Source organism: Pithys albifrons, chromosome 3 (genome assembly GCF_047495875.1).
Source record: "Pithys albifrons albifrons isolate INPA30051 chromosome 3, PitAlb_v1, whole genome shotgun sequence".
Lineage (NCBI taxonomy): Eukaryota > Metazoa > Chordata > Aves > Passeriformes > Thamnophilidae > Pithys > Pithys albifrons.
The window spans coordinates 14,239,734-14,265,959 of record NC_092460.1 but is presented as its reverse complement, the minus strand read 5'-3'; the positions used below and the strand labels follow the sequence as shown (position 1 = coordinate 14,265,959).

At 40.4% G+C, this 26,226-nt stretch overlaps 1 protein-coding gene across 1 annotated transcript; it reads right to left on the bottom strand.

Annotated features, from left to right (window-relative positions):
- Positions 1-721: 721 nt before the first annotated feature.
- LOC139669792 (inter-alpha-trypsin inhibitor heavy chain H3-like) lies at positions 722-23,780 on the bottom strand. The gene is made up of 20 exons (XM_071550551.1): positions 23,667-23,780; positions 19,204-19,227; positions 17,912-18,078; positions 17,062-17,166; positions 16,518-16,680; positions 15,698-15,808; positions 15,028-15,153; positions 14,352-14,468; positions 13,426-13,594; positions 13,006-13,131; positions 12,583-12,764; positions 11,087-11,272; positions 9,611-9,750; positions 9,032-9,227; positions 5,719-5,761; positions 5,049-5,162; positions 4,245-4,449; positions 2,976-3,148; positions 1,299-1,410; positions 722-1,196 (listed from the first exon to the last, which is right to left on the bottom strand). Exons 1-20 carry the CDS (start codon positions 23,754-23,756, stop codon positions 1,067-1,069), a joined length of 2,679 nt encoding a protein of 892 aa, XP_071406652.1. The 5' UTR covers positions 23,757-23,780; the 3' UTR covers positions 722-1,066.
- Positions 23,781-26,226: the final 2,446 nt, after the last annotated feature.

Sequence of the window (26,226 nt, the reverse complement as noted above, 5' to 3'; positions counted from 1 at the left end):
GGACCACATTTTGTCACCTCTACTTTTGTACTTTCAATTTAACCCATCACATCTTATGTTATGTGTTTTTTCCACTACACTCCTCTTTACTTGTGTGTCTGCATTCTGGTTTTCCATACAGTGACTTTCTCTCATTGTCATAAAGGAGGGGGGGAATTGTCTGCTTTGCCATGTGAGACCACAATTACCTTGGTGAGGCTGATTTGGTTAAAAGAAATATTGAAGTAAATATGAAATATTGAAGTAAATAAGAAATAAGATTTTTCACTTCTCTAGAAGTAATAGCTTACAATTTCTTGCTGTACAAAATGAATATATAAGTCAACTGGGCACTTCTTGCCCTAAATACATTCATAAGTTCTGTTATGGGAACAGAGGGAGGGCTTTTACACAAAAAATATACAGTCCCAAAGAGCTATTATTACTTAAATGTGAATGCTGCTTGCAGCTGTGGTGTTTCATTAATTTATAAAGATTTTGGCATTCAAAAGTTAGGTTCAGATTAAAATACTATAATACAGCCATCCTGGATGCCAACAGTCACCGCGTGTGCTGGCATCAGCCCTCGCACTGCAGTCAGGTGGCTCCAAATTCTGTGGAATTATCCCAAAATCGGGGCTGGGCTCTCAGCTGCCCTCTTGTGCTCAACTGCAAGATGCGCCCTGGGCTTTGTGGAACCCGAACGAGAACATCGATGCTGCTGGAATAACAGAACCAGGCACTGAGTACTGATGCTTTTATTTAAATCACTCTCGACACTGTTACTGATTTATTATTGGATAGAAGGATTCTGTTGTGTTTTACAGTAATGTTTTAAGGCAGATTTTTGAGCCTGCAAAAAGGACATTTCAGAGGATGAGGGATGTCTGTGCACACGAACAAAGCAGCTGCCTTGCACTTCAGATTTGATCAAATACGCAGTGAAACTGCCTGAGAATCCATCACACCCTGTCCTTGCCAAACATGGCCTGCTCACATATTTTTAATAGTTCTTTAACACTGAAAAATACTCTTCTTTCAGGCAAATATTCTGTTTACTCATGACTACGGAGGAAGTTGTAGTCACTCAAAACAGACTGGAGACAATATAGTCTGTGTGAACCCCATCTATGAGCCCAGCCCCATTGTCATGGACAAACCAGCAAGGAATATCAATGCCATGGGTAGGATCTCTTCTGTAGTCCTTCTGCCAGCCCCTGAAAGGGAAAACACAGCCACAGGAATACTGAGGTAGGAACTGCACTTAGACAGACAAGGCAATCTTGCCTGTCTTTGCTAAGGAATTCATTATTTTGTACCTTGTTACTATCAGTTCATTGTTTTTAACAATCATTGTGGCATCTGGTTTCTTGGGATCAGACCCAGGATGAATTTCAAGTATGGTGAAGTCAATGGGGTGGAAGAACTGCCCTAAAAATAGAAGCCAAAATTAACATTTCAGGCATGTTGCACACATTAAAACAGAAACCAAACAGAAGTCCCAGAATTTCTACCTCCCCGTGCTGTTTTCCATGTCCCTTCAGGGTTTTGAATGGATAAGCAAACACCACATTTCAGGTAAGGTTGAACATGTGCCTATGGTATTGTTTCTATAACCCAGAGTTGTATCCATATCATCTGGATGTCAGTTCCAGCTTCTGAGTGCACAGTGCAATTGGCCTTTTCTACATATCCTTCCAGATATCCTCACTTGGTGTCTTGTCTATTCAGTTGTATTCATTCTAATCCCCAAGTTGTTAGCCTTTTTTTAATCAAATAAGGTGCGTGTTGATCTCTGAAGTCTCTGGGTGTGATTATGCTCAGCACAAGGCTGGCAGCTGAGGAATCCTTGCACATGATTAGCTCTCACACACCTTTGCCCTGCCTGGGCTGTGCAGGATGCTGCTGGTGCTTGGGGTGCTACAAGGAGCTCAGATCTCAGATTGCCCAGTGAAGTTCAGAGCAAGAGGCAGAGTCACAGCAAAGTCAGAGCTGCTCAGAGTGTGATGAGGTGTGGGAGGCAGTGACCCAGAACGTGGCCTTGTGCACTTTTCTTGCCGCTTGCACTTCACACCGGAGCAGAAAAACTTCTGTATGGAGAAGACCTCTAGCCTGAGGAGACTGGAGCAGGAAAGTATAAGTAACTTTTCATCCTTACTCTGCTCTTTTTCTCATTTGTTACAGCCTTTCCCTCGGAACGTGGATCCAACACGTCCCTGCCACACACTCTGGTTCATCCTCAGGCCCCAAAGTGCACCGCAAGGCTGAGAAGAGCAGTTACAGCAGCTCATTATTTTCCACGGTGAGTAAACTTATTGATCCAAGAGGAATGTTTGCTGCACTTACCAGATTTTGTAAGTGAAAATTGTCTATTTTCTGTGCTTTTGGCAGCAGAGAATGCCCACCACCAGACCCACTGCACTGGCAGAAAACAGGGGCAGAGTTCTGATCCCTGAGTTACCAACTTCACTTTCTACTGGAACAAAGAATGTTTGCTAATATGAGGAAAATCTTGGATGACACAAGGCATTCTGTGGCTTTAATGTATGCTATTAAATCAAGATATACCTTAACAACTTTGTTTCTTAGGAGGATGCACTGAGGTTTGGCAAATTTTGATTGAGCAAACAAATGTATTTTTTCAGAGTGCCTGTGCTTAGGCAAAAGATGATAAGAAGAAAGGAGAGATGAAACCATCCAAGAGACTGGAAGAACAGTGTAGTAATAAAAAAAGTCTGTAGATGAGATTTAGCAAGATAAAGAGGTTTAAAGATGCCAGTGAGAACAATGCGTTCCAGTGATTTCAGCAGCAGCAGTAAAGGAATTTGTGAAAAGATAATTCCCAGAATATTTTGTTACAAATCTTAATACTGCCTATCAATGTCATCTCAGTTTCCTCCATTCTCAGTTCAGAAAGGTTAAGTACAAGCTTGTGTCTACAAATTATGCAGCCTCATGAGGAAAGGCCAGCATGGAAACACTAAATGAAGTCATACCTAATAACCCATGGGTCTGTTCAGAGAGTTTATCCTCTTCCAGTGTGTACAGGCCTAGGAAATCTTGGTGGAGAGGATGTTTCTTCCATACTTGGTGCAAGACAACAACAAATGAAGCACCACTGCCCATTGAGAGCACCAGATTTTTTTTTCTGTTAATTATTAAAGTTAAACTGAGGAAAGAAAAAGAAAAACATGAGCTAGAACATTGTGCTTCCCAGAACTAACAGCAATGAGAGGAAATGCGAGAATAAAGAACTAAACATGACTTTATAAACTGCTCAGTGTTTGTCAAAAGAGAGGATTTGCTGCCAGTTTGGTCCATGGGAGTCTCTGTATGTGTGTTCTCAGACAGTCACAGAATCATATTAAATGACACTGGAAAAGGTTACCTGGCCTACAAACTTTTCAGTAAGATGTTTCTGTCCTTTAGCAGTGCAATTAATCACAGATAGTGATATGTAGATACAGCACCTCATGCTCAGTAATACCAATTCTATTGATAAAACCATCACTTCCTTAGCTGGATAATACATGACAATTTTTTGTTTTTCAGAGCAGTCAGCTCCAGACTGCCTGGGTTAGTGCTGGGGCAAAGAGGTTTTGCTTCTGGCTGCACTCATATCTGATACCTGTTACTGATACTGTTATTCATCCCACCCATGTGTCTATCATGATAAAAAAGCATCCTGTGTGAGTAAGTTTTGCTCTCTCTGCTGCAGTGCCAGGCCTTGAGAAGGCAGGAATTTTATCCTATACAATGAAATGTAAAGCAGCAGCAGGAGGAGGAGGAGGGGATGTTTCCAGTGCCTTTGCTACACTTCCTTTTGCATAGGTATAAATGATTCTGTACCAGAGAGATCCTGTGTAAAGTTTACCTGCTGACAGGGCAAAATGTACCTGTTCTACAACTGCCAGAATTTCCATTTCTTAAAATGGAGATTGTTTATGGCACATTATTATGCCTTTGAAAGATTGCATGCCATGTCTAATGTTAACCTTTAAGGATTTGTAAGACAGTGCTGCATTAAGCACAATACCAGATCTAGTTTTGGTAATACACCACCAGGGGAAAATGTTCATTTACTTATTCCAAGCAGAGGAATTTGTGAATAATTCAGCAGATACACAACAAGTAGAGAGCAGAATCCAGCAGGGCCTGAATCAGTTTCTTTTGTAGATTCAGACAACAAATCTTAGAAGCATATTATTAATTAGTGTCTAAAGAAGTGTAGAAAGTAACTCTGATGTTCTCTGTTTAAGCCTTACCCTTCTTGTTGCAAGGTGACTGAGTCAAGCCAGGTGAAACCTGTTTTTTCATTGCCATTCTGAACTGTGATCTTCTCAGGAGTTACTGTCAGTTTTAAATCCAGGTGTTTATTTGCAATGCCAAGTTTTCCAAAATATGAGTTTTGGATCTTTGCATCAGTATTTGCTCTCTTATCACCAATGAGTTCTCCATTGACTGTGATACCTAATATAGAAAGGAAACAACAAGTATTGTTTTATGGACAGGACTTAACTCACTGATACCAAGGAGTGTCTTAAAATTAAACAACAACAAAGGAATTAAATATGAGTTGAAAAATGTATCAGAATTACTTGTGCATGGTTGTGCCAAAGTAGAATAAAGCTCTGGGGGCTGTTCCGTGAATTTCCACAAAGCTAAAAATCATTTTCTTGAGAAAAGTTCAGTATTTCCAGGAGCACAAAGAGTTTGTGATGGGCACAGACAGCCTGTGTGACATCAGTCTCTCCTTACCAGATATTCCATGAACTGGCAACCTAAGGATTATTTTATTGCTTGTACTACAACTCACTAAGACAAATTACTACTCTCAACCCTCACAGTGGTTTTCAAACAAAGTTTAAAAGTTCATTTTGCTCCAGGAAGTGAAAACAGTCATGGGAATGGTACCCTATCACAGCTACAGGATCTCCTACTAACTTTGCTGGGAAAAAAGCTTATGCATTATAAAGAAACAGCCTTTAAACACAGGGAATTTTGTTAAAAGTATCCTGATTTACTGTATTAAAAACAAACAAACCAAAAACCCAAACCAAACAACTCACCTGTAACTGGATCATTTATTAAATTTAAGACAGTACCCGGGTTTTCATTGATATTGAAACAAAGGGCATCCTTTTTCTGTGGCACTGATATAATGAAGTGTGGGTCCCCATCAACTGAAAAGGAAAATCACTGGTGTTTGTACAGTCACACAAGGGTCAAAGCTCCACATGAGCATTTCTCATTGTGCCAGTGGAACTGGTCCCTTCCCAGGGTGTAAGCCCAGCTCAGCCCAGCCCATCCTCCAGAGGAGTGGTGGGACCCCAAGGGATCTGCCACCATCTCCTTTCCCCTCATCTTTCCCAGGTACAGGATATCCATCCCGTGTCTCTTGGCCACTGCAAAATTTGGCACATGCACTGCAGTTCAGGATGGCCACCCCTCATCCCTGAGGGCCAGGAAAATATTACTGAGAGGGCTGAAGAAATGTGTGTGTGTGGCTCGTCTTCGCGAACAAAGATTTGGGAAGAAATGACCACATACCATTTCAATTACCTGATCTTTAAAAGACCTTGAGAGGTGTTTAAAATTAATTAAAATTCTGGCCCCTTGAAAATGGAAAATGGCTGCTTTTATGGAAGGGGATTATCAAAAAGACTCCTAAGAATTGTGTAATTTAGCCTTAAATACCTTCTTCTGTTCTCCTAAACAGACTCTACTCCAACTACTCACCACTGGTGTACCATGTGGGTTGTGACACATATCCTCGATACACCTGTGAACCTGCACAAGGAAAATGTTGTTAGAAAAGCTCACACCAAACTGGAAGGTGAACACACTCTCTGCATGGTACATGACCCATGTCAGGAGGTTGATGTGCTTGGCAAATCTCCAATTCCACTTTCAGTTTTAAAGCATGTTCCATGCAATGACAGTTTGTGCCTCTTTTGAATCAAACAAAGCTTCAGAACAGAGACAGGTTTCACTTGTAGTCTAAATTGTTTTGAGGGTCTCCACACAGCCCAAGTAATGTATCTGTAGCACACAAATACTTCAGACTTTGGGATTAAGCTCCCAGCAAGGAAATGCAAAATTATCCATTGAAAACCTGTGATATTTTGACTTTTTTTTTCCCAGAATGAATTTAAGTCTTTTCAATGAAGACTTGAGAAAACTAGATAGAGACTGAGAGAGAAAGAGAGACTAAGACTAATCTCCAGAGCAAAAAAGCAAGTCTAACCCTCCCATTTCCAGGATTTCCCAGCCAGCCATTTGATGGGTCAGTTGCTGCCTCTCTCTCTTAAATAAAACAGTTACTTTTTGCACAAGTAACTGAAGGTATTAATTTACCCAGGGATGTTGGACATCACAGTCCTTTGCTTTATATAATTTCAAAGGAGATGCAAATTAAGCCCATCCTCTGTTCTTGGAAAACACCTTTCAGGAAGAAATGGGGGTTTGATGAATTGGCATTTACTCCTTAAAAACTATGTAGCTGAAACTTTTTCACCTCACACTGTTCAACCTTAAAGGTTCTTTCAGCAGTGAGCAGAATTTGGTAGTGTTTATTAAGGTGCAGTAGGAAACCCAGGCAAGGCAGTCTCCAGCTCTCTGGTAATTTCAGTTGACAGATCCTGCTCCATTTAAAAACTGAAATTAAATTACTTACTCAGCATAGAAGAGGCAGAACTCTGTGCTGTGAATGAAACAAAATGTTACTTTAGAGGCTACAAAGAAAAAACCCAATCTTTCTCACTTCCTTCCTCCAAAACCCAACTCAAAAATCTTGTAAGTATGGATAAATTTCTAAATTATTACATAGCAAAACGTTAGTTAAAACAGTTTATTTGATGCTGCTACAAAGCAAGTGAAAGGGCTGAAAGCAAACCCTATTTTCAGTGAAAAAGTTACTTTTCCAAGGGAGTGGGGTTTGCTCTCTGTGGGACTGGGACAAGCTGCTCTGCTCTGGTCCCTCTGTGCCACCTTGTTCTAAGCTGTGCTTCCCCAGAAGGGAACTCAGGAAGATTTGCCCACCTGCTCCATATTTCTCTGGTCTTCTCCTCTTTTTACATCTGAAACTGTTGGGGTGTCTGAAGACAGGGCTTTGTGCTGAAGGAGTGGCAACTACAACACTACAAACTTCTCAGTTTCAAAAGCTTTAAATCTATTTATGAGACTACCTTGATTTATTCACCAACAAATTTATATAAATATTGCATTCCAGATCAAATAATTAATGTGGGAAATCCACTTCTAACAGTTATAAATATTACATAAATGTAATAAGAAATGTACATACCTTCAGCTGTTACCATGGGCAGGCAAGAAATAAAAGGAAGAAAAAGAGAAATTAACTGTTTCAGTTGTATAATTAAACAGGAGGGATTCCAACCCTGCTAAAACATATTCTAAGAAACAAAAATAAATTTAAAACTGTTTGGAAACTCAACCAGGTACCTTCAGTATTTCACAATGCTATTTCTTCCCAATGATGCAATTCAATAACTGTAGATCAAACAGAAACACACTGAAAGTAAGAAAGCTTTTATGTGGGCCAGCAAAACTGCAATTTATGATGCCTGGGACAAGGCTTCTATTTGTAGTTGGCTTATTGTTCTACCACATGTATATTGAACAATGTTCCTTATTGGTTTTACTCTTTTGCAGTTTTTGAGGCATTTGAATGACTCTGTTAATATTGACTGATAATTCAGTAACCTGACTTGTGAATCTGGACTTCAGGGTGTGCAAAATTCTTTTCTTTTCTTATGCAGGAGCAGTGCTTTGAGTATTTTCTCCTATTACTGCTCTATGCTTTCTGTATATAGAGAGGATCTCCTTGGAAAGAGGTTCAGGAAAGAGCCAGGTACTACAAGTACTTGGAAAGAGAAAGCAAAGATCTAAAGATCACTAAGTGGATGTCACTTCTGTCAGATATTTGGGGTTTTCCATCTTATGGAGGCCAGATGCAAAATTTAAAGTTGTTATGTTGTATAGTGACTTGCATTTTAAATTAAAACAGGAAGGGGTTTGGTGTCAGTATTTCATTAGGAGAGTTATGCAAGAATTTATCAGCAGAATGCCTGAGGAATTATGCCCGGTTGAAAGGCGCTTAGCAATTCATTGGCTTCAGGATTTACTCCAGCTGAAAGAAAAGCTCACTAATCTCCAGAAAATATCTCTGTTATGCTAAATTGCCTTAAGTTCTCCTGCCAAATTTAAAGGATTGGAAAGTTTTTTATCTAGAAGGTGGCAGAGAGCCCACACACACAGAGCCTGCAAGAACTTTTAGGGGCTCTAAGTAAATTTTGGGGAATAAAATGGATGCTGATAGAAGAGACTGCAAAGCCTCTGCCAGACCTGTAGCATGAGAGTGGCTCGAACAATACCTAGAGCTGAAGTCCAGTGGCTTTGGGCCACCCTGAGTAAACAGCTTTGCAGGACAGGAATGGAGTATTTGTTACACAGAGGCTGAACTGCTGAAACCACAATGTTTTACTGAGCAAGGAGTTCATCATCAGCCAGAGTATCAGAGGAGTTGAAAACAAATTGTGTCCTTTCACTATAATTGCTTCTCTTTCTGCAATATACATGAATACAGTGGTTCACATATGTCATCTGAAATCTTTTTACAACTCAATACATCCTGCATGAGGAGGAGCTCATGCAAATTTTCCCTTTCATGTGGAAAGAGGTTACTCCATCTACCCCTAGGCTGAAATATGTAGAACAATAAAGGAGAAAGTGATGTGAACTCATCTCAGTATAGCTGGATTATTAGATCAGAAATACTTCTTAGGTTTTTTGTTTGGTTGGGGTTTTTTCCTGTAATAGTTTATATATTTAGCTAAAAATACACTCATTTTAAATTTATAGTACTTTGCCTGCGTGATTTAGTACTGAAGGATGGTTTGATGGAAATGAGATTTACAGTGAAAAGTAATTTTGCATAAAGCACACACGCCAGGCTTGGAAAGTAGATTTTTCAGACACATCCTTAAAACCCACATGGAAGTTTTTCTTTAGGAGAACTTCAAAGGAACACTTTGCTTCTCAAATACAGTAAAATTGTGAACATTTCTATACCTTCAGTGGGTTTGTCAGCAATCACATCTCCACTGTCACTTTCTTCTGGTTTTGTTACCACCATGGATGTCAGTGGTGTCACAAACTTGTACTTCAGTGACAGAGCCAGGGCTTCAGCTGTCAGGTTTTCCTTTTCTTCCCCTGTAGCTGCAATGCTGAACACACATAGAGACCCCAGCATCAATTGCTGAATTACCAAACTTCAGATTAAATATTTTACTTTAAAGTGAAGTCACACTTCTCTGCAGCTAATTTATCAATAAGACATGCTTGTTACAGTCTAGGAACACTTCTGATTCCACTGGCTATCCAAGGCAAAACTGTGCTTTACACTTGCAGTAATTTAAAATTGTTTAATTTGCAACCTGAAACAGGAACACTGAGGCTAGGGAGAAGAACAGGCTGAAGGAATTTCCTCTGATTTTTATGCTTTCCATGGCAGCTCAGTGTGATGTGACTGTCACCTTCACATCCTGGGAGCTGCAGGGGTCAGAGGGTAAAGGGAGTCACAGCTAAGATGTTACTAAGATATAATTACCGTTTTTCCAGGAGTTGTTCAATAGTCAGATAGGCCCAGAGCCTTTCAATGAACTCTCCAAATATGTATTCTTTTTCTTGGAAAGCTTGAGCCATTTGTTCAGCATCTTCTTGGGTAGTGTATGCCAGGGCATCGTTAGCCTGTTGGGAGTGAGGGAGCTGCTCTGTAGCATAAGTAGGCAGGCACTGCCAGAACCTCCCCAAAATCAAGACCTTTGCATCTGAACTTCTTATGAAGTTGAAAACCAGTCTGGTTGCCCAGGAAAATGCCAGTGTTTTACCAGGAATTTTGTCCCATTGTTGCTGTGAAGGTTAGAGGTGCACACTACAGGATACAACAGTGTCCAAATTCATACGGTGTTTTTGGGCATCAGATTTTGGCTATTCAAGATTTAAAGAACTTGGATTATGATACTGATTTCAGAGAGGAACATATTCCATCAGATATGCTTGAACTAAGTTAATGGTAATACATTATTTGTGTTTGAAATACACCTAATTTCATATAATATACTTAACACATCACAGTCCATGGGGCATATTTGCAATCCATTATTTATGATTACATGGTCTAGAATATGTTTGTGTTCTGTTTCTTGAATATGTGGGGTAAATATTTTTACTGAATCCAGATGTGGAGAGGTATTAGAAGTAGAGCTCTGTTTTAAGAGGAAGATATTTCAAAAATTCATCTGGCTTATTGTTGAAGGCTCAAACAAAGGAAGGTGGTGGTGGGAGGAGTCCTTCAGAGAATTTTTCTCACCCTACCAACACAAAGGTGTTGGGGAGTTGAGTTTGAGGGGTTGGGGGGGTGTTGTTTGGGTTTTTTGTTGTTGTTGGGTTGGGTTTGGTTTTTTTTGTTGGTGCTGGGGGAGTAGTTTCCTCTGGTCTGTTTATAGTTATATATCTATATTTATACAGTAGTTAATAACAGTTATCTTTCTTATATACATTTTCTAATTAAAAGGTTTTTGGTTTGGGGGGGGGGGGGTTAGGTTGTTTTGTTTTGTTTTGTTTTTTTAATTTAATAAGGGGTGATATGGTTATTGAGGAGGAATCCTCCCCTCTGGTTTTGGTAAACATTTTAGTTTCCCTCAAACTAAGACACTTATTCATCAATTTTCTTCATCCATTGAAGAGAAGTATCTGTGAACATTGAACATTTGGGTCCTAAAAGAACCAGGTGGGGTATTTAGAGACTAAATACATACAATATTTATAAATGTATTGGTATATTTATAAAAACATGAGTATATTTTTATATATAAGTTAGCAAAACTACTCCAGCCACACTGCAGAGTTGTTCCAGACTGACCCCAGTACTTAGCCAAGTAATTTGCAATTTTAAAAGCAATTACTTTGGCAAGTTTAGTTTCTCACACGTGCAGAAACACATCCTGTCAATGTTAAGTATTGCCAGCTTTGAACATTCGGAGGTTTTCTGTTCCTTACATGAGACAAAGAAATCCATACTTACACCTTCACCTCTCACATCCACAGTCAAATGGTTTTGGTTGCTGTCCAGAAGGCGCCCAGCCACCACAATCTCAGACCCATCATAGAAATGCTTAAAACTGTTTGTAGTTAGGTCTGATATTTCATTTTCTGGGTAGTTTAACTCCACATCTGTGAGCATGGGATTTGACACCTCATCGTAAAATCCCTATGGGATTGAAAGAAAAAAAAAAGAAAATATTTAACTATAATTGTTTCTTCAATTCATAGCTAGATCTGTAACCAGAAATATCCTGCTTTTTGGCAATGAAAACTGAAAGTGAATTTTATAAGAAATACTTAAATATTTGAATAAATCTCAGAGCACAAGGCCTAAAAATCTACAAGTAATGGAAATGAGAAAAGACATACAAACTCTTCAGTCTTGCTAAGAGAGAGAAAAAAATATCTGAGAACAATATGCTGTGGATGATGAGTTTCATCAATATGAATCAAGAGGGATCCCAAGCTTCCTGCTGTTTGATAGAGATAAGTTTCTAGATCTATTCCCGGCAGAGACTGACATGACAGCAAAATCAAAGGAGGCCAAGTATTTGATTTTGGCAGAACTTGCAAGGAAATCCAGTATCTAATTCTTTGGTGAATTTTTTGAATGGCTGCTATGGGAATGTGAGAAATAAAAAAGGTCAATCCTGTATGGGGCAGTCAAATGCCTCCCTGACATCCGATCCCGTCAGATCTCGGAAGCTAAGCAGGGTCAGCCCCGGATTAGTACTTGGATGGGAGACCTCCTGGGAAATGCCGGGTGCTGTAGGTTCTAGTCCTGAGGAATTCACTGGCACCGTCCAAGCTCGCTCGGCTGTGGCAGATGAACCTCAGGACTTAAACGGTGGGGCCAGTTCTGCGCACGCTGAGCCTCACCTAAAATCCACTGTGCAGGCTGGAAGGGCACACCCACGTGGGGACAGCCCTTCCCAAATCTTCGTTTGCGAAGTTTGGCCATACAGCCCTGTATGGCCTCTACCTGTTTTCATGTCTTGCACAGCTCTAAAATGTCTCAGAAGTATGGTAAGTTACACCTGATTCCAGTGAGCTTCTACGGGCAGAATATCTAGAGCTTTATGATCTGTTACCCTTCTCATCCCTTGACAGGACATTAACCACATGGTCTGTGAGGGATGGGACATATAATGACTGCAGCAATTTTGCTGCACACCAGGGTCCTTCAGAAGCATGACTTGTGTTACCCTGTGACAAGTTTTGAACTCTCTGCCATAGCCCACAGTATCTCCCTTTTACTGCCCTTCCACTTCCTGCTTATATGAGGGAAGGGGAAACTTAAATACCACTAAAGGTCCCTCCCAACTCAAACTACTGTGTTATTCTAATATTCTGATTACAGCAGACTCTGGAGTATCTCAGTATCAGATTACACACTGGGATTTTTTAAATAAGAATGTCTGTATAGTTATCTGAACTAATGTATTTCTCCTCTAATTTAAGTGATAATTACTGTACCTGAAGCTGCAAAGCTGCATCAGAGTCAGGATAAATCCGACGGGCCAACCCTTTATTCTCCAGTGCCATCTTCTCCAAGAAGCCATAGTCAACACCAGAGCCAAACCCAAGGTTGTATAAGGGGTATTTTCCATCAATGGCATTTTTTACATCGCTCTGAATGGTCTGAGTATCTGACACACCTGCATCAAACCAGGAAATATTTGAATTGTCTTCAAAAATAGATAAGGTGATGACAAAATTAAAGGTCACGTTCAGATTTCTTAAGAGGCATTATCAAAAACTTGAGTTTGTATTATGATGCTGGTATAGTAGCATCTGAATCATGAAAACATCAAGAAGTCAAAGATGAAGGCCAGCTTTAATTAGCAATTTTTATTAGTTAATTAACTGTCTTTATTATTCCATGCAACACAAACTTACCTTGGTTTGGTTGGCCATCTGTTAACATGATAATTACAGAAGCACTTCTCTTGGGCACAAGGTTTCCTTCATGAGCAGCATTCAGAATATCAATTCCCTTCATCAAACCACCATGTAAATTTGTCACTATGGGGTAGATACAGAAATTTGGGTTCAGAAGACCCCAGCAAAATAAAGGCCCATTTTTCACTGGGATCTGAAGAGATTTCATTACAGTATGAAAATGAAAGATTTGGGTTTATAAGATAGAAAAGTACCTGGACTTTGGAAACATAAAGAGAAATAGATGTCATGTTCTGAGTAAAATTCAACTTCAGGAGTGTCTCATCAGTAATCTAAAAACCCAACAAGCTGTAGCATTGTGTTCACAGAATGGATAGATAAATTAACTTACACAATGACCTGCTGTAAAGTACTTACTGCCAAGAGTATCAATGTCCCGAACAAACTTCCTCGCTTCATCCAGATTCTCAGGAGTGGCCTTGACTAATTTGTCTTTCCAGGTGGACACATGAGTATTGAACAATATGAAATTGAAGAAGTCATCTTCTTTAATGTCATCTAAGATTTTCAGAAGTGCTTCTTTTGTCTGTAAGACAGAGATTTAAATATATGATTCAACATCTAACAGAATAGGTGATCACAGATTTGACATTATTAATCTCTCAGCACTGGGGTATTTTTAACTTCTGCACAGTATGTTGTGCAAAAATCTTGGGCTTGTTCTGTTCTTGCCAGTGTCTGTGTCTGTTTCAAAGTAACTCTAGGGAATTCACTCAGCTGCAAAAACAACTGGCAAATCCTTGTAGCTGAGAGGAAAATCAGGTCTCTGGATCGTTGCTCACCCTGGGACAAGCTCACATGGCAAATTTAAGGAGGTGGAAAATGGTAGCCACAGGTTGGTGGAGCAGCTCATACTCAAGCAAGCCTGGATATTTTGATGAAGCACTAAGCACCAAAAATTCTGAGCATTAGCTTAGAGTGAGAAGTCCTAACTACGCAAAGAGCTGCTGCTTTCCAGAGGCAGAATGAACAACAGAGACAATGCACCTAATACTGTGTGCACAGCTTAATTTGGAACTGTCAAGTACACATGACAGTGCTCTCTGGATATGTTGATATTTAGAGTTTTGAACTAATAACATTTATAAATAAGTAAATATAGCTTAAATGTATAGATTTTTGTTGTACAGTAACATTTCAAACTTATGGTACTGAGCATTAGAGAGGTCACAGCACTCAGTCACTCAACACAGCTCAAGCAGTGCATGTGCACTCTAAGGCATCATGTCCTTTCCAGCACTTTTCCCCAGCTCTTTCACTGAAACTCTATAGTAATAACTTACCTGTTCCATTGCTCTTCCATGCATTGAGCCACTATTATCCATTACAAAAATAATATTCTTGGGCAACTTTGGAAGATTTGTTGGTGCAAAGAAGTGTACAAAGTAGCCATTGACAATCTGAAAAATAAAATGTTAAAAAAAAAACCCCATACCACCATCAAAATCTTTGGTATATTGTAAAGATAAAACAGATGAAGGAGATATTACTCTAATTCAGTGTACAGCCTCTGAGTTGACTGAATGATTTTGATGGCCCCAGTCAGTCTCACCTCTGTCCATGGGCCCAGGAGCATCATTTAAGCACAAGACTGAGCCTTTAGTCCTGAGCTAAACTGACAGAACATTTGTCTCCAGCTGTATCACAGCCATACTTGTCCATGGACTCCACTGTTTTGAATCCCACTCTGAAGACTGACTTCCCACCTTGGCCTCATCACCCCAAACTTGCCTGATGGCCTGGACTCTCAGTTGAATCTGAGTTCCATCTCTGGCTCTGCCTTGCTCAGGTCCTGTGAGGAGTGGGCTCATGGCTGGTGAATCCTCTGTGCTGTCCACTGTGTTACAGCCCCCCTCAGCTCCCTGCCCTTTAGCAAGCAGGGAACTCTCACTGCTCTCTGACCGTTACTGTGCAGTTTGGGCTGTTTACCAGTTCAGAATTTCAAGTTGCCAGACTTACCTGCAAATTATCTGGAGTTGTTCTCTTCACATCGTACCTTACAGTAAAATCCCCGTCCAAGACAGACTGGGAGCAGTTGGCACAAGTGCGCTGCTGATCCAGAGTTGGCTTGAAAGAGATGTGCCCCTGCAGAGAAATGCCTTCCTTAGATCTGAACCTCTACAGCTGAAAATCTTCTACAGAGCATATTTACACTTTTTAAAAGCTATTATATTTATATTCACAGGCATGAGGATGACCTGTGGTATCTGGTTAGCTATTAGTTTGTACATATCCGTGTGTATTTATCTGTTTGTTGGTGGGTAAGTGGTACATGAAAGCTGCAATCCAGGGCTCTCTCCACGTGCTTCCTCCCCCACCTGCCTTGGGCCAGCCCTGCACTCTGAATGACATTCTGACAAGGCTGTGGGGCAGTCTGTGTTTTAGGGATTCCACCATCCCTATCCAAGAGAAAGCCACGGGTTACTGACTCAGTTCTTCTACAAGAGATAGTCTTACTGGTATCCAGTTTCCCAAACACTGCTGTGGGCCAAGGCCTACTAGTGTACCCTGCTAACCATGGCTTCTAAACTTCTCTACCTTTTTTTCCTCTCAGTTTCATTTCACTGACATTTTTATCTCCGAATTACAGCCATAATAAGTAAATAAAGGAACTCAGTAGTCAATGTACCTTTTTCTCTGAAAAAGTTTTTTTAATGGTATTTTGTAGCTCATTGGTGATGAATGTTCCTTCTGCTTCCAGCTCAGTGATACCCTGGGGCTCAAAAATATTTACTTCAATCTGAAATATTAATTGAAAATTCATCGTCATTGATTAACTCACAATACACCAACTCAGGCATTTACAGGAGGATCAGCAGGAAACTACTGGTTTTTTTCATAAAAGCAAAAGAAATTTACTTTTGTAATTTATAATGGCAGTCCAAATCCAGACTTGTGTGGACACATCTTCAGCCAAATACATGTTTTTGCACACAGAGGTTAAAAACAAAGCTAGAAACAAACCTTAATAGAAATATAACTTATTTGAAAGCTAGATATTGGAATTCTACCAAGGTAGATAAGAGTAATCAAAGACCAGTTTTAACACACAAAAGCTGCAGCATTCAATACAATATGTGCTTCTATGTGATTTAAGATGATGTTGTTTCATGGTGGTGTGAGAAAGGTGTAGTTTATGCTATAAAGGCATATACAAAAGATATTAGTCTTCCATTTTACTCCAAGGCATTGTAACAGCTTTTTCAGGTTTTCACATATGATTTCTTTTGGAATGTTCAGTAGATGATCAAATTTGTCAGGCTTACAAACAAAAGCTGAACTACAACATGCTGGTGTGGACTCCCCATGAGACTCATCAGAGATGGTATCCCGGGCCTTTAGCTCCCCTGTGAGCCAATGGGGGTGACCACAGTACTCCACTTCCAACAGATGTACAGAATCTCATCATCTCTTAAATTACAGTCAGATTTGGTCATTTTGTCATTTACCTCAAAGTCCTTGACAAGCTGCTTTGGTTTCACTTTGATGAACATCTCGTATTTCCCAAAGCGTCGCTTCAGCAATTCCTCGTATGTGAGTTCAAAAGTGACTTTACTGGCTGCCTTAATGTTGACTGAGACAGTGAATTTTTCTGTTTTTCTTCCTGAGGCTCTGTATTAAGTGGGTAGGAAGATGAGTATATTTATCTTTTTTCATGTTATTTATTGTTTGGTTTGGTGGCATATGATTTTCACAAAGAAGTAAAACACTTTCTGTTCTAAATAGGATCTATTGCTATAATCATACTCAAACTGTGAATTTATTCAAGTTTCCCAATGAACTTAATCCCAGGAGCAGGTCAGGGAAAGTTGCAGAAACAGCCTTTCCATAATTGGAGATACTGCCTGTGTAGTCACAAGTTGTATTTCCTTTTTATAATTTGTGCTACAATAACTCTAACTTAATGATTGTCAGTAACATGCCAGAAAACAGTATTGCCAATCTCACAGTATGGGATGACAGTGTGGAAGCCACACAAGACATTATTCTTACTTGACAAGACCAGCAGTCTGTCCTCTGGAAACAGCCTTCTCATATTGCTTTTTTGCAGCTTCTTTTTCCTTTATGGTTCCAGGGTAAGTGACACCATCAATTGTCCTGCAGATGAAAACGTCCTAGTTTAGCTGAATGACACATGAAAAGTTACAATAGAAATTCTCCCTTTATTGATTGGTTTGCTAAAAAGCACTTTCAGAGACCTGCTGTTGCCAAGATTTGAGCCCTTTCACTGGAGTCCCTCTCCCCAGTGAGTTTAGCTGGAATGAAGAGCTCTGTGCTCAGTATCATAAGAGAATCTAAAACTGGGCTGGCAGCAACACAACTTACCTCTGCCGTATTCCCACACTGCAGCAGCTTCATCATCTTGTGTCATCTCATGGCAAACCAACCCTCTGGATGAGACTCACCTGTCCAAGTACCACTGTCTACAGCTGAGCATTTATTCAAATTTAAGCCTTTCATTCAAATATGATTTTAAAATGAAGAGATAAATTAAGCTGTAATGCCATCAGGGGAATTAAGTAATGGAATCTTCCTGGTTTGATAACACCAGAGTGGCATTTCTGAAAAGGTGGATGGATCTCCAGGGAAGGTCCCCCATTCCCTACAATCCATGATGATGAACAGAAATAATTGAAAATTAGCCACTTTTCTGTAGATGTACCAATGTTTGCCTTCCTCCATCTATCTTACATTTTAAGTTAACAGAACCAGAAGATTACCCAGGAGGCATTTAGAAATCTAGCAAATAGCAAAGTAAAAATGAGCAGTTTGGTTCAGTTTCTCCCAGCTGAATTTGCACAAATATTTAGTCTTCTCTAACAATATTGTAAGGATTACACACATGCTGAAGTTGGTAATGAAGGCTGTCTTAGGGAGTTCAACATCAAAGAAGACTTCTTTGGACACATTTCCACGATTGACAGCTCGACTGGTGATGACATTGTGGGCAAATCTGGAAGTTACTTTACTATCAATCTTCGTGCTGTAGATTTCTATCCCATTGACAACCTGCACATTGAGAAATGAAACAAAAAGAGCACTGAAATGTGTGTTACTCAGTCATAACCATACTTTTAAAAAGAAGCCATGGCAGGACATCAAACACTCCAAAGCAGAACAGGAAAGCCCCAATCATGGGAACTGGAGCAGAGCTGTGTTTCCTTGGGTGATATCACAGTGCCCTCGTGGCATTATTTCACAAGTTATAACTACAGCCTCCTTAACAACGTACGACCACCACAGCAAAGATCCTGCCATTATAAAAACTGGGGGTTTTTTCACTGAGAGAGTGACTTTTTATGGTTACTCAAAGAGCACAACAATTCACTGCTGCCTCCTTGCACAAGTGACTGTAGTTTATCAGTGGAATAGATGACTCCTAGAGCAGGGATGTAAGTAATGATCTTGTTTACAAATAAACCAAAACAATTCCAGATGGCTCCAAAATCCATTTTATGTTATTCTCAACTTCCTAACAACTGGGGCTCATTGTTTTTTAAACACAGAAATGGGCCATAGTTATTTTCTTTGAATGCTCAGGTATAAGGTTGCTGGAGACTATGTGAAAGCACAGGTAACAACAGATGTGTTTCATTAGGAAACTCCAGCACAAGGTTTGCTTCTTGCAGCAAAACCAGCACTGGAAAGAACTGGAATTTTTACAGTGGGACTGATCTCTGGCTGATTAAGTAGGTCCCCAAACAATCAAAGCATTTAAACATTGATGAAGGTGCCAAGTGGAATCAGCCTCAGAGATGAGGTCTCTTGCCTTTCTTAGCAGTAATTTCAATATAAAATAAAAGTAAAAATAAAACCACCATTGGATGGATGTCTGTCAAGAGATACAGAGGTGATTTCAAGCAACTTTGCTGTTCATTCAAATACATGAAATTAAAAATTGTTCATTCATGCTCTTTCCTTGTCCATGAATTTCCATCACAACTTGGGAAGGAATTGTCTAGTTGGTCCTTTTGCCTAACACAGGCAGCTCTGGGCTATTTCCTTTGTCACACACACTCAGAAATATCCACTTGCTCAGACTGGACTAACAGAAATATTTTGTGAACACAGCAAGAATAGTCTTGTCACTCTGAATCTTTCCTGGTAGCCTGGACAAAACCAAGTCTTACTCACCAAGTCATTATCAACATTTCGCTTCTGTAAAGAGAAAAAAAAAGGAAAAAATCATGAGTAAAGAAGGGAAGGTGTATTTAAAATAAATCACTTAGCACTTGTATAGATGTCACAAGTCAAAGGAAGTTGCCCAGGAGAAGGAAGGATTGAGAAAGGTCTTCATTAGTAAACCTGATGAAAATTTGAGGCAAGAGCAAGTAAAGCATGTTGCTCATTTTTTGTTTTGCTCAAGTAACACAAAAAGTGTCTTCTTCCAGCTGAAAACAATCATGAACCTCTGGAAGATGAGGAGAGAGGGAGGAAAAGAATGTTCAGTGCCATTTATAATGAGATGTCATTGAGATTATAAAACACACTAAAATTTGCTTAACAGGACTCCTTGAGTATAAGTGACATCAAGCAAAACCAGAATATCCTGCCCTGGGAGTGACATCTTTTCCTTGAGAATTCCTACATTTGGGTCCTGTAGTACGTATTTTCTTTTCAAACTTACTCTTTTTTGGAAGCAAAAAAAAAGGGTTTGTATCAAAGCATAAAAACCCAGTTTGCACATTTTTTTTCTAGTCACATATGTCCAAACCATCATGCAGACCCACTCTCACACTTCTTCAGACTTACTCCTAAATTTTTACTGTTGCAGCCCACCAGCCTCTCATCCCAACATGACTGGGTATGATGGTAATCCAGCAGAATTACAGAGAGGAGAGGTAGTCGTTCTCAAAGGCTGGATGAAGGTGGAGGAGTGTGTGTGTAATAAGCAGTTAGGACATTTTTTTGGCCATATTTGCTCCCAGAGTAGGTGCAAATATCAGAAGCTGTACAAAGACCTCACGTACTCTCTGCTGACAGAGAGGGCAGGAATTACACAAACTTGCTGACTGCTGTTACAGTAAGAGCTTGTGTAACCCAGTTCCCATCAGCTCTGCTGCAAACACCTGATCTCCTTTGGCCCCGAGAGCCTTGGGATCACATTCCATGGAAGCATTTTTGGCTGCTCCACCAAAGAGGGAGGTGAGGACACAACAAGGTATCCAGTCAGATACACATCTCAGGTACATTTAAGGCTTTTGGTACCTTTCACAAGTAGGTGTTTTACAGGTTGGAAACTGAGACACAGAGGGTTATTTTTTCTTTTCTTTTTTTTTTTTCTATTTTGGAGTCCTTTTCAAGACGCTACATTAAATCTTAGGTAATGCAAGATTTGGGGAGAGGCTTCTCAGCTGCTCTAAGAGTCTGTGTACATTTCTGTAGGTTCATCTTTCCAGCTGTTATTGCCATACAGATCATTTCTGTGTGTACATCTCTCCTCTTTCACATGCCTACATGGATTTCTTTAATGCCTGTGTAGGGTGTGCACCAATTCACATTTGTCCTTTCCGAAACTGGAATTATTTTTTCTGTATCTATGCTGTCATTACAGCTTGTCATTTCCCCTCACAAAACACAAACTGAGGTATAGACCTTGGGAAATGAAAAGCTGGAAGTCACTGAAATGTCAGTTTATCTGGTACAAACCTTTCCTCATGTTGGAATTACCAAGCAGTTTGAGAATACGTAAAAAAAACTACAAAAATGTGCTCTTTAGCTACAAAATCTGCAATTCTGACCACTGCCTCCAAATTAAAAGATATTTTACTTGCATTTAGGCTTTACAGGATTGCTGTTGTGCACATTCTTTATCAGAGTTACAGGTTTGACAGTAGTTTTGAAGGGGTTCTGTTTCGATTCTGTAAATCTTTACAGGGATACTCTGCAATTTTCATTGAAACTACAGAAAAATCTCTCAGTGAGAGGCATTACTGACTTTGTGATTGGGCTTACACTCAGTGGAGATCCCCAACTCAGCTGGACATGGCCCAGCAACCTGCCCCAGCTGGCACCTGATTTGCACAGGGGAGGGGAGTGAGTCTGTGATTTTATTCTGGTTTTTTTCTGCATTTTTAATGATTCACCTGGATATAGTTAGTGACATACTAACATCAAGGTCATTTGAAGCTGTGTGGGTAGAAAGCAACAGTGTGCCATTCAAAAAGATTATGCAATTCTAAAATGAGATTTTACTATCTTCTACCTTGGGGAATTGTTACTTGGTAAAATTGGTAAAATGCTTCTATATTATTTCCACATGTTTGCCAAGTGCACCAATTAATAGAATCGGGTTTTTTCAGTTGTGCAACAGCAACAAATTCTTCCTTTGTTCAATACTGTTTTGCTGTGACAACAGTAAAGCATAGAAAAATCTCTAGAAACTGGAGAGGAAAAGAGAAATTTGAGCTCCCAAGAAAACAGGGAGGGAAAAGAGGGCTCCCAGTACAGTGCTTGCTGAAAGAAGCTCTGATTGTACAGCTTGGGAAACAACCACAGTGTGACTAAAAGACTCAGCAAAGAGTGTACAGTTAACTTGAAGTAACCTCTGGGAATGAGGTATTTGTGTATATCCTTAAGTGCTACCTAGGAAAAACAGAGCATGAAAATTATTTCCAAATCTACAGCAACATTGAAGGTTTCATCACCCCAAGGGATGCTAATTGGCTGCCATGGAGAAGAGACCATAATGCAGCTCAGCTACACAATCCAAACTTCCCTGTGAGCTGCACAATGAGAGGCCATAAAGGGACGGCTGTACCATCACTGCCCATGCTTGGAATGCTCTGGAGTTTTTAACTGAGGAAAATCCTTCTCACCCTTAGTAGCTGCGTCCATAGGAACGAGGGGTGGCAGTGCACACAGGTATCTTTGATTCAGATTTTTGTTCAATTTTCAGCAGAACTGGCTCTGCCAAATGTGTTTACCTGACTGTGGCTCTAAGAGCAGCTTTGATAGCCAGAAGGCCATCAGCCAGTTGGACTTCCAGGCACACTTCACCCCTGCCCACAGGAACATTCCTTCCCCAGTGGGGCTAGAACATGAATGGGGAGAGAGACCTTCACGTTACAGATCAGGCTCCTCCATGTCATAGAATCACAGAATTACAGAATCGACTGTGTTGGAAAAGACCTCTGAGATCATCAAGTCCAACCCTTGGTCCAACTCCAGTCCCTTTACCAGATCATGGCACTCAGTGCCATGGCCAATCTCAGCTGAAAAACCTCCAGGGATGGGGAATCCACCCCCTCTCTGGGCAGCCCATTCCAATGCCTGAGCACTCTCTCTGCAAAGAAGTTTTTTCTGCTCTCCAACTTCAATTTCCCCTGGCAGAGCTTGAGCCCGTGCCCCCTTGTCCTATTGCTGAGTGCCTGGGAGAAGAGACCAACCCCCACCTGGCCAGAACTTCCCTTCAGGTAGTTCTAGACAGTGCTGAGGTCACCTCTGAGCCTCCTCTTCTCCAGGCTAAACACCCCCAGCTCCCTCAGCCTCTCCCCACAGCACTTGTGCTCCAGTCCCTTCTCCAGCCTCGTTGCTCTTCTCTGGCCTCGCTCCAGCCCCTCAATCAAATCAAAATTGCATAAAGCATTTAACAAAACTGGGAGAACCAACCTAGTTTCCCACAGCATTCTGCATGTAGGGATGGAGCCCTGCCCAGAGCTTTGGCAATTTTCCATTTAGGAAGATTTTAGCGTTGCAAGGCACACAGAGAACAACAGGTACTGTGGTAATCAGGATGGAAAAGCTGCATTGTATCTGGGCTATATAATGGTTAAATAATAAGAATCACTGTCATTTCCAGTTTTCAGTATTACATTTCAAGTGGAGTTTTAAAAGTTAGATAAGTTACTATCCTGATTTTCAAAGAACAAGTCTTGGCAAAAACTACAAACTAATCAACATAAATTAACTGTAATTTGGTTTGTACTATTCTACCCAGTAACTCAAAATGCTCCCTAAAGAGATTTCCCCTTTCTAACTTTTCAGACTGTGTAGCCAGTGAAAGAGAGGAAATAATTTGTGGGGTGAGGAGCAGTGGCAGCAACTTAACCAAAGAAAATCAGGCAAAGCCTCAGGCAGCACTGCCTTCCTCAGAGATTCATCAAAACCAGAAAACCCCTTTGAGGGACAGATATTTTTGGCAAATATACATTTCATGTCATGCTAACATGCAAATCTTTCAGGAAAAAACCTACCATGTCATTTGGATAGTGGACATTTATCTTGATGCCACGTTACATCTCTGCTTTCTGCTTTCTTGGAGGCACCTTTGCACTGATATCTTGCATTGCAAAGTGTGCTAAAGTCAGTTCCCTGGGAGCACTGATTGCTTTGCACATTTAAATATAAAATAATCAAAATATTTTACCATTATGTAGTGGTGACAGGGAAAACAGAAGGAAGGGATGTTTTTAAAAAGAGAACAGGAGAACTTCAAAGCTGATTGAAAATAAGCTGATTAGAGGTCAACCAGCCTGAATCTCAAGTTTGTGTCCATGCAGAGCTCCTGCTGCCAGCACTGAATAAACTCTCTGATAAATGCTGAGAAGTTGCAAGAAATTAATCTATGAAGAGTGGGAGCATAGTTGTTTACTTACCTTGATATTTCTGACATGTGTTACCAAAATGTCTGATGATGCAAAGGCAGGAATCAATAATAAAACAAAAAGCAATAGATTGTTTTCCATTTTGGAAAAAAAGTAAGGTTCCAATTGGAATGATATGCATAAATATATAATGCTTTGTTTACCAAGTGTTAATAAATAACCCAGTGAAAAAAAAGTGGGATTAAACATTAGGCATTTGGGAAAGATCAAATACTCTATTTTTAATTTGCATAATCTACAGAATACTACTACAAAATCTGTTATAGACTCTTTCAGCAGTGACTCTTCTATGTAATAACTCCAAAAAGAAATTCAACAACCATTTCTGTGGGGGAAACTGAGATTAATCTCCTCTCCAGGCTTGCTTCTTTTCCAAATGAAAACTGTCATCTCTCTGATACTTTATGAAAGGCTTTGCCTGGCTCAGATTCACAGTCTGTGAAACCCATTTAACCTCCTCTTCAAAGCCACTCCTGTAATCCTGTGTATCCCTCAGGTACCTGATTGAGGTACCACTGCTTGATGTGTCCTGTACAGTACAGAAAATTCCCATTACATCAGTTCCTATTTATCTCCATGGCTAAAACCAGGTCCAGGCTCACAGGTTTTGCACCCTCAGTGCCCACCCTTTTCCTTTGTGCCATCTTGGCAGTGCTAATCATCTCTTAAACTCTTTAGCTGGTCCATCTCCGTTAACAAAACACAAATTTTGAGGACTGGGTGTTGAATGCCCCATGATAATAAAACATTCAGTGAGGGTTCTGAGATGCTCAGCCACCTGAGGGACACGGGAGAGGTCCAGGAGCTCCTTTCAAACCAGTCTAGAGGTTTTCTAACTAATTCTGTGCCCCAGCCCAGGGGACAGGGTGGCTGTGGGGTGGTGGGACATGTGAGGGTGTCACTACACAGCCACTCTCTGGGTCACCACAGGGACTGTCACCAACCAGCCTTTCCCAGGGACTGTCACCAACCAGCCTTTCCCAGGGAAGGATCTCATGGAGCTGCAGCCAAATCCACACATCGTCCCATGGTGTTTGTGCAGGGACACGGTGTCTGTAGGGCCAAACAAAAGGCAAATTCATGAATTAAGGAACAATCAAATCCAATGGAATCTAACAAAATTCTTCCTGTTCAGTGCTGGGAACATGGGGGATAATTCCATCGAATTTTTGGAAACACTTTTGTGTTTCCAGGTTTATATACTTAGTTACACCTGATAACCCCTCCCCAAAGTTAAGCAGGATATTTTGGGTGACTTTGACAGCTCTAATGGGCTGCTCTGCAGCTTTATATTTCCTTTTAACTAAACAATATTACAGCTTCAGGCCTGTCAACTAGACAGGTTTTCTGATTTATTTTTTACAGTTTACCCTCTAATCTAAACAAGCTTTTGGTTTATTTCTTAAAGTTCATCTTACAGGGTTAAATTCCTCTTTGTCTAAAGCTACTCATGGTTCAGATAATGGACAAACTAAGGTACAAAATAAAAAATTAATATAAAATACAAAATTAGTACAGATCTGATTAAAAATTAGTAAGGACCGCTATGATTTTATGGAGAAGGTGATTTAAAGAAAATTTAGATATTGATAGTAAAGCACAATTTTATTATGTCCTGAACATGCAGGGCCCATGTCCCCAGGTTTGTGTCCACCAGGTATACAAAAATTCAGTCCTTTTATGCAATTAGCTCTGAATATTATCTATAACAGGCACTCTGTAGATTTACATCGTGGAATTATACATTCTGTTATTCATGTCTTATGTTGTTTACTATTCTTCACCCTCCCTCTGTCCAGTTTCTGCTGTTAGAAAGCACTTCTCATGTGCCCTGGGCTGCTTCTCCATTTAAACAAATTCTCTTCTCTTGGTTGCACATCCTCAAGTCAGCTCCAGTCCTCTTTTGTCTTACCTGCCCACTGCTTGGGCTGGCCCTACTTGCAAACAATTACATTACATTTTGAAAAGTCTCAGCAAAATCAAACACTAGCACCAACACAGCCGAATTTTAAGCTGTATTATTTTGTCTTTGGCAAGGCTGCTGTGGGGAGTCCTACAGCCATTCCCTTCTGGCAGAGTATCAGAGAAGGAAAACAGCCACCTTTTCCAGTGGGATCGTATCCAACCAGTGGGGTTGGAGTTCGTTGGAGGAAGGGTTGTAAAAGTTACTTCTGCATTTCATCAAGTCATTCAAATGCTGGCAATCAAGTTTCTCTGTTTTTGTAGATTGTTCTTTGATCCTTTTATTTTTACCCACCTCTGTCCACACTGATGGTTTTAGTGAAGGACCTGTGATACAGGACTGTGTGTTTCTAATAAAATAAGCAGCAACCTTGTACCTTTCACGTGTCCCAGGTGTGCTGCCTGTCCCTGCAGCCACACAGGACAGCACCAGGCACAGATCACATCCCAGATGTGTGTTTGTGGGTAGGGAAGTGAGTGGGCCCTTCAGGATCTGTGTCACTGTCAGTCAGATCTCTGGCTTTTGATTTGATTTTGTCTCATTAACAAGATCTGTGCCTTTCCCCTGTTTGCAGGCTGTGGCTAAGTG

Coding starts and splice junctions, on each gene's coding strand:
- LOC139669792 (XM_071550551.1), bottom strand. CDS start 23,756: ATGGAAAACAATCTATTGCTTTTTGTTTTATTATTGATTCCTGCCTTT. Junction 18,079..19,203: donor GAAATGTTGATAATGACTTG/GTGAGTAAGACT, acceptor CTCAATGTGCAG/GTTGTCAATGGGATAGAAAT. Junction 5,163..5,718: donor ACCCACATGGTACACCAGTG/GTGAGTAGTTGG, acceptor TTTCCTTTTCAG/TTGATGGGGACCCACACTTC.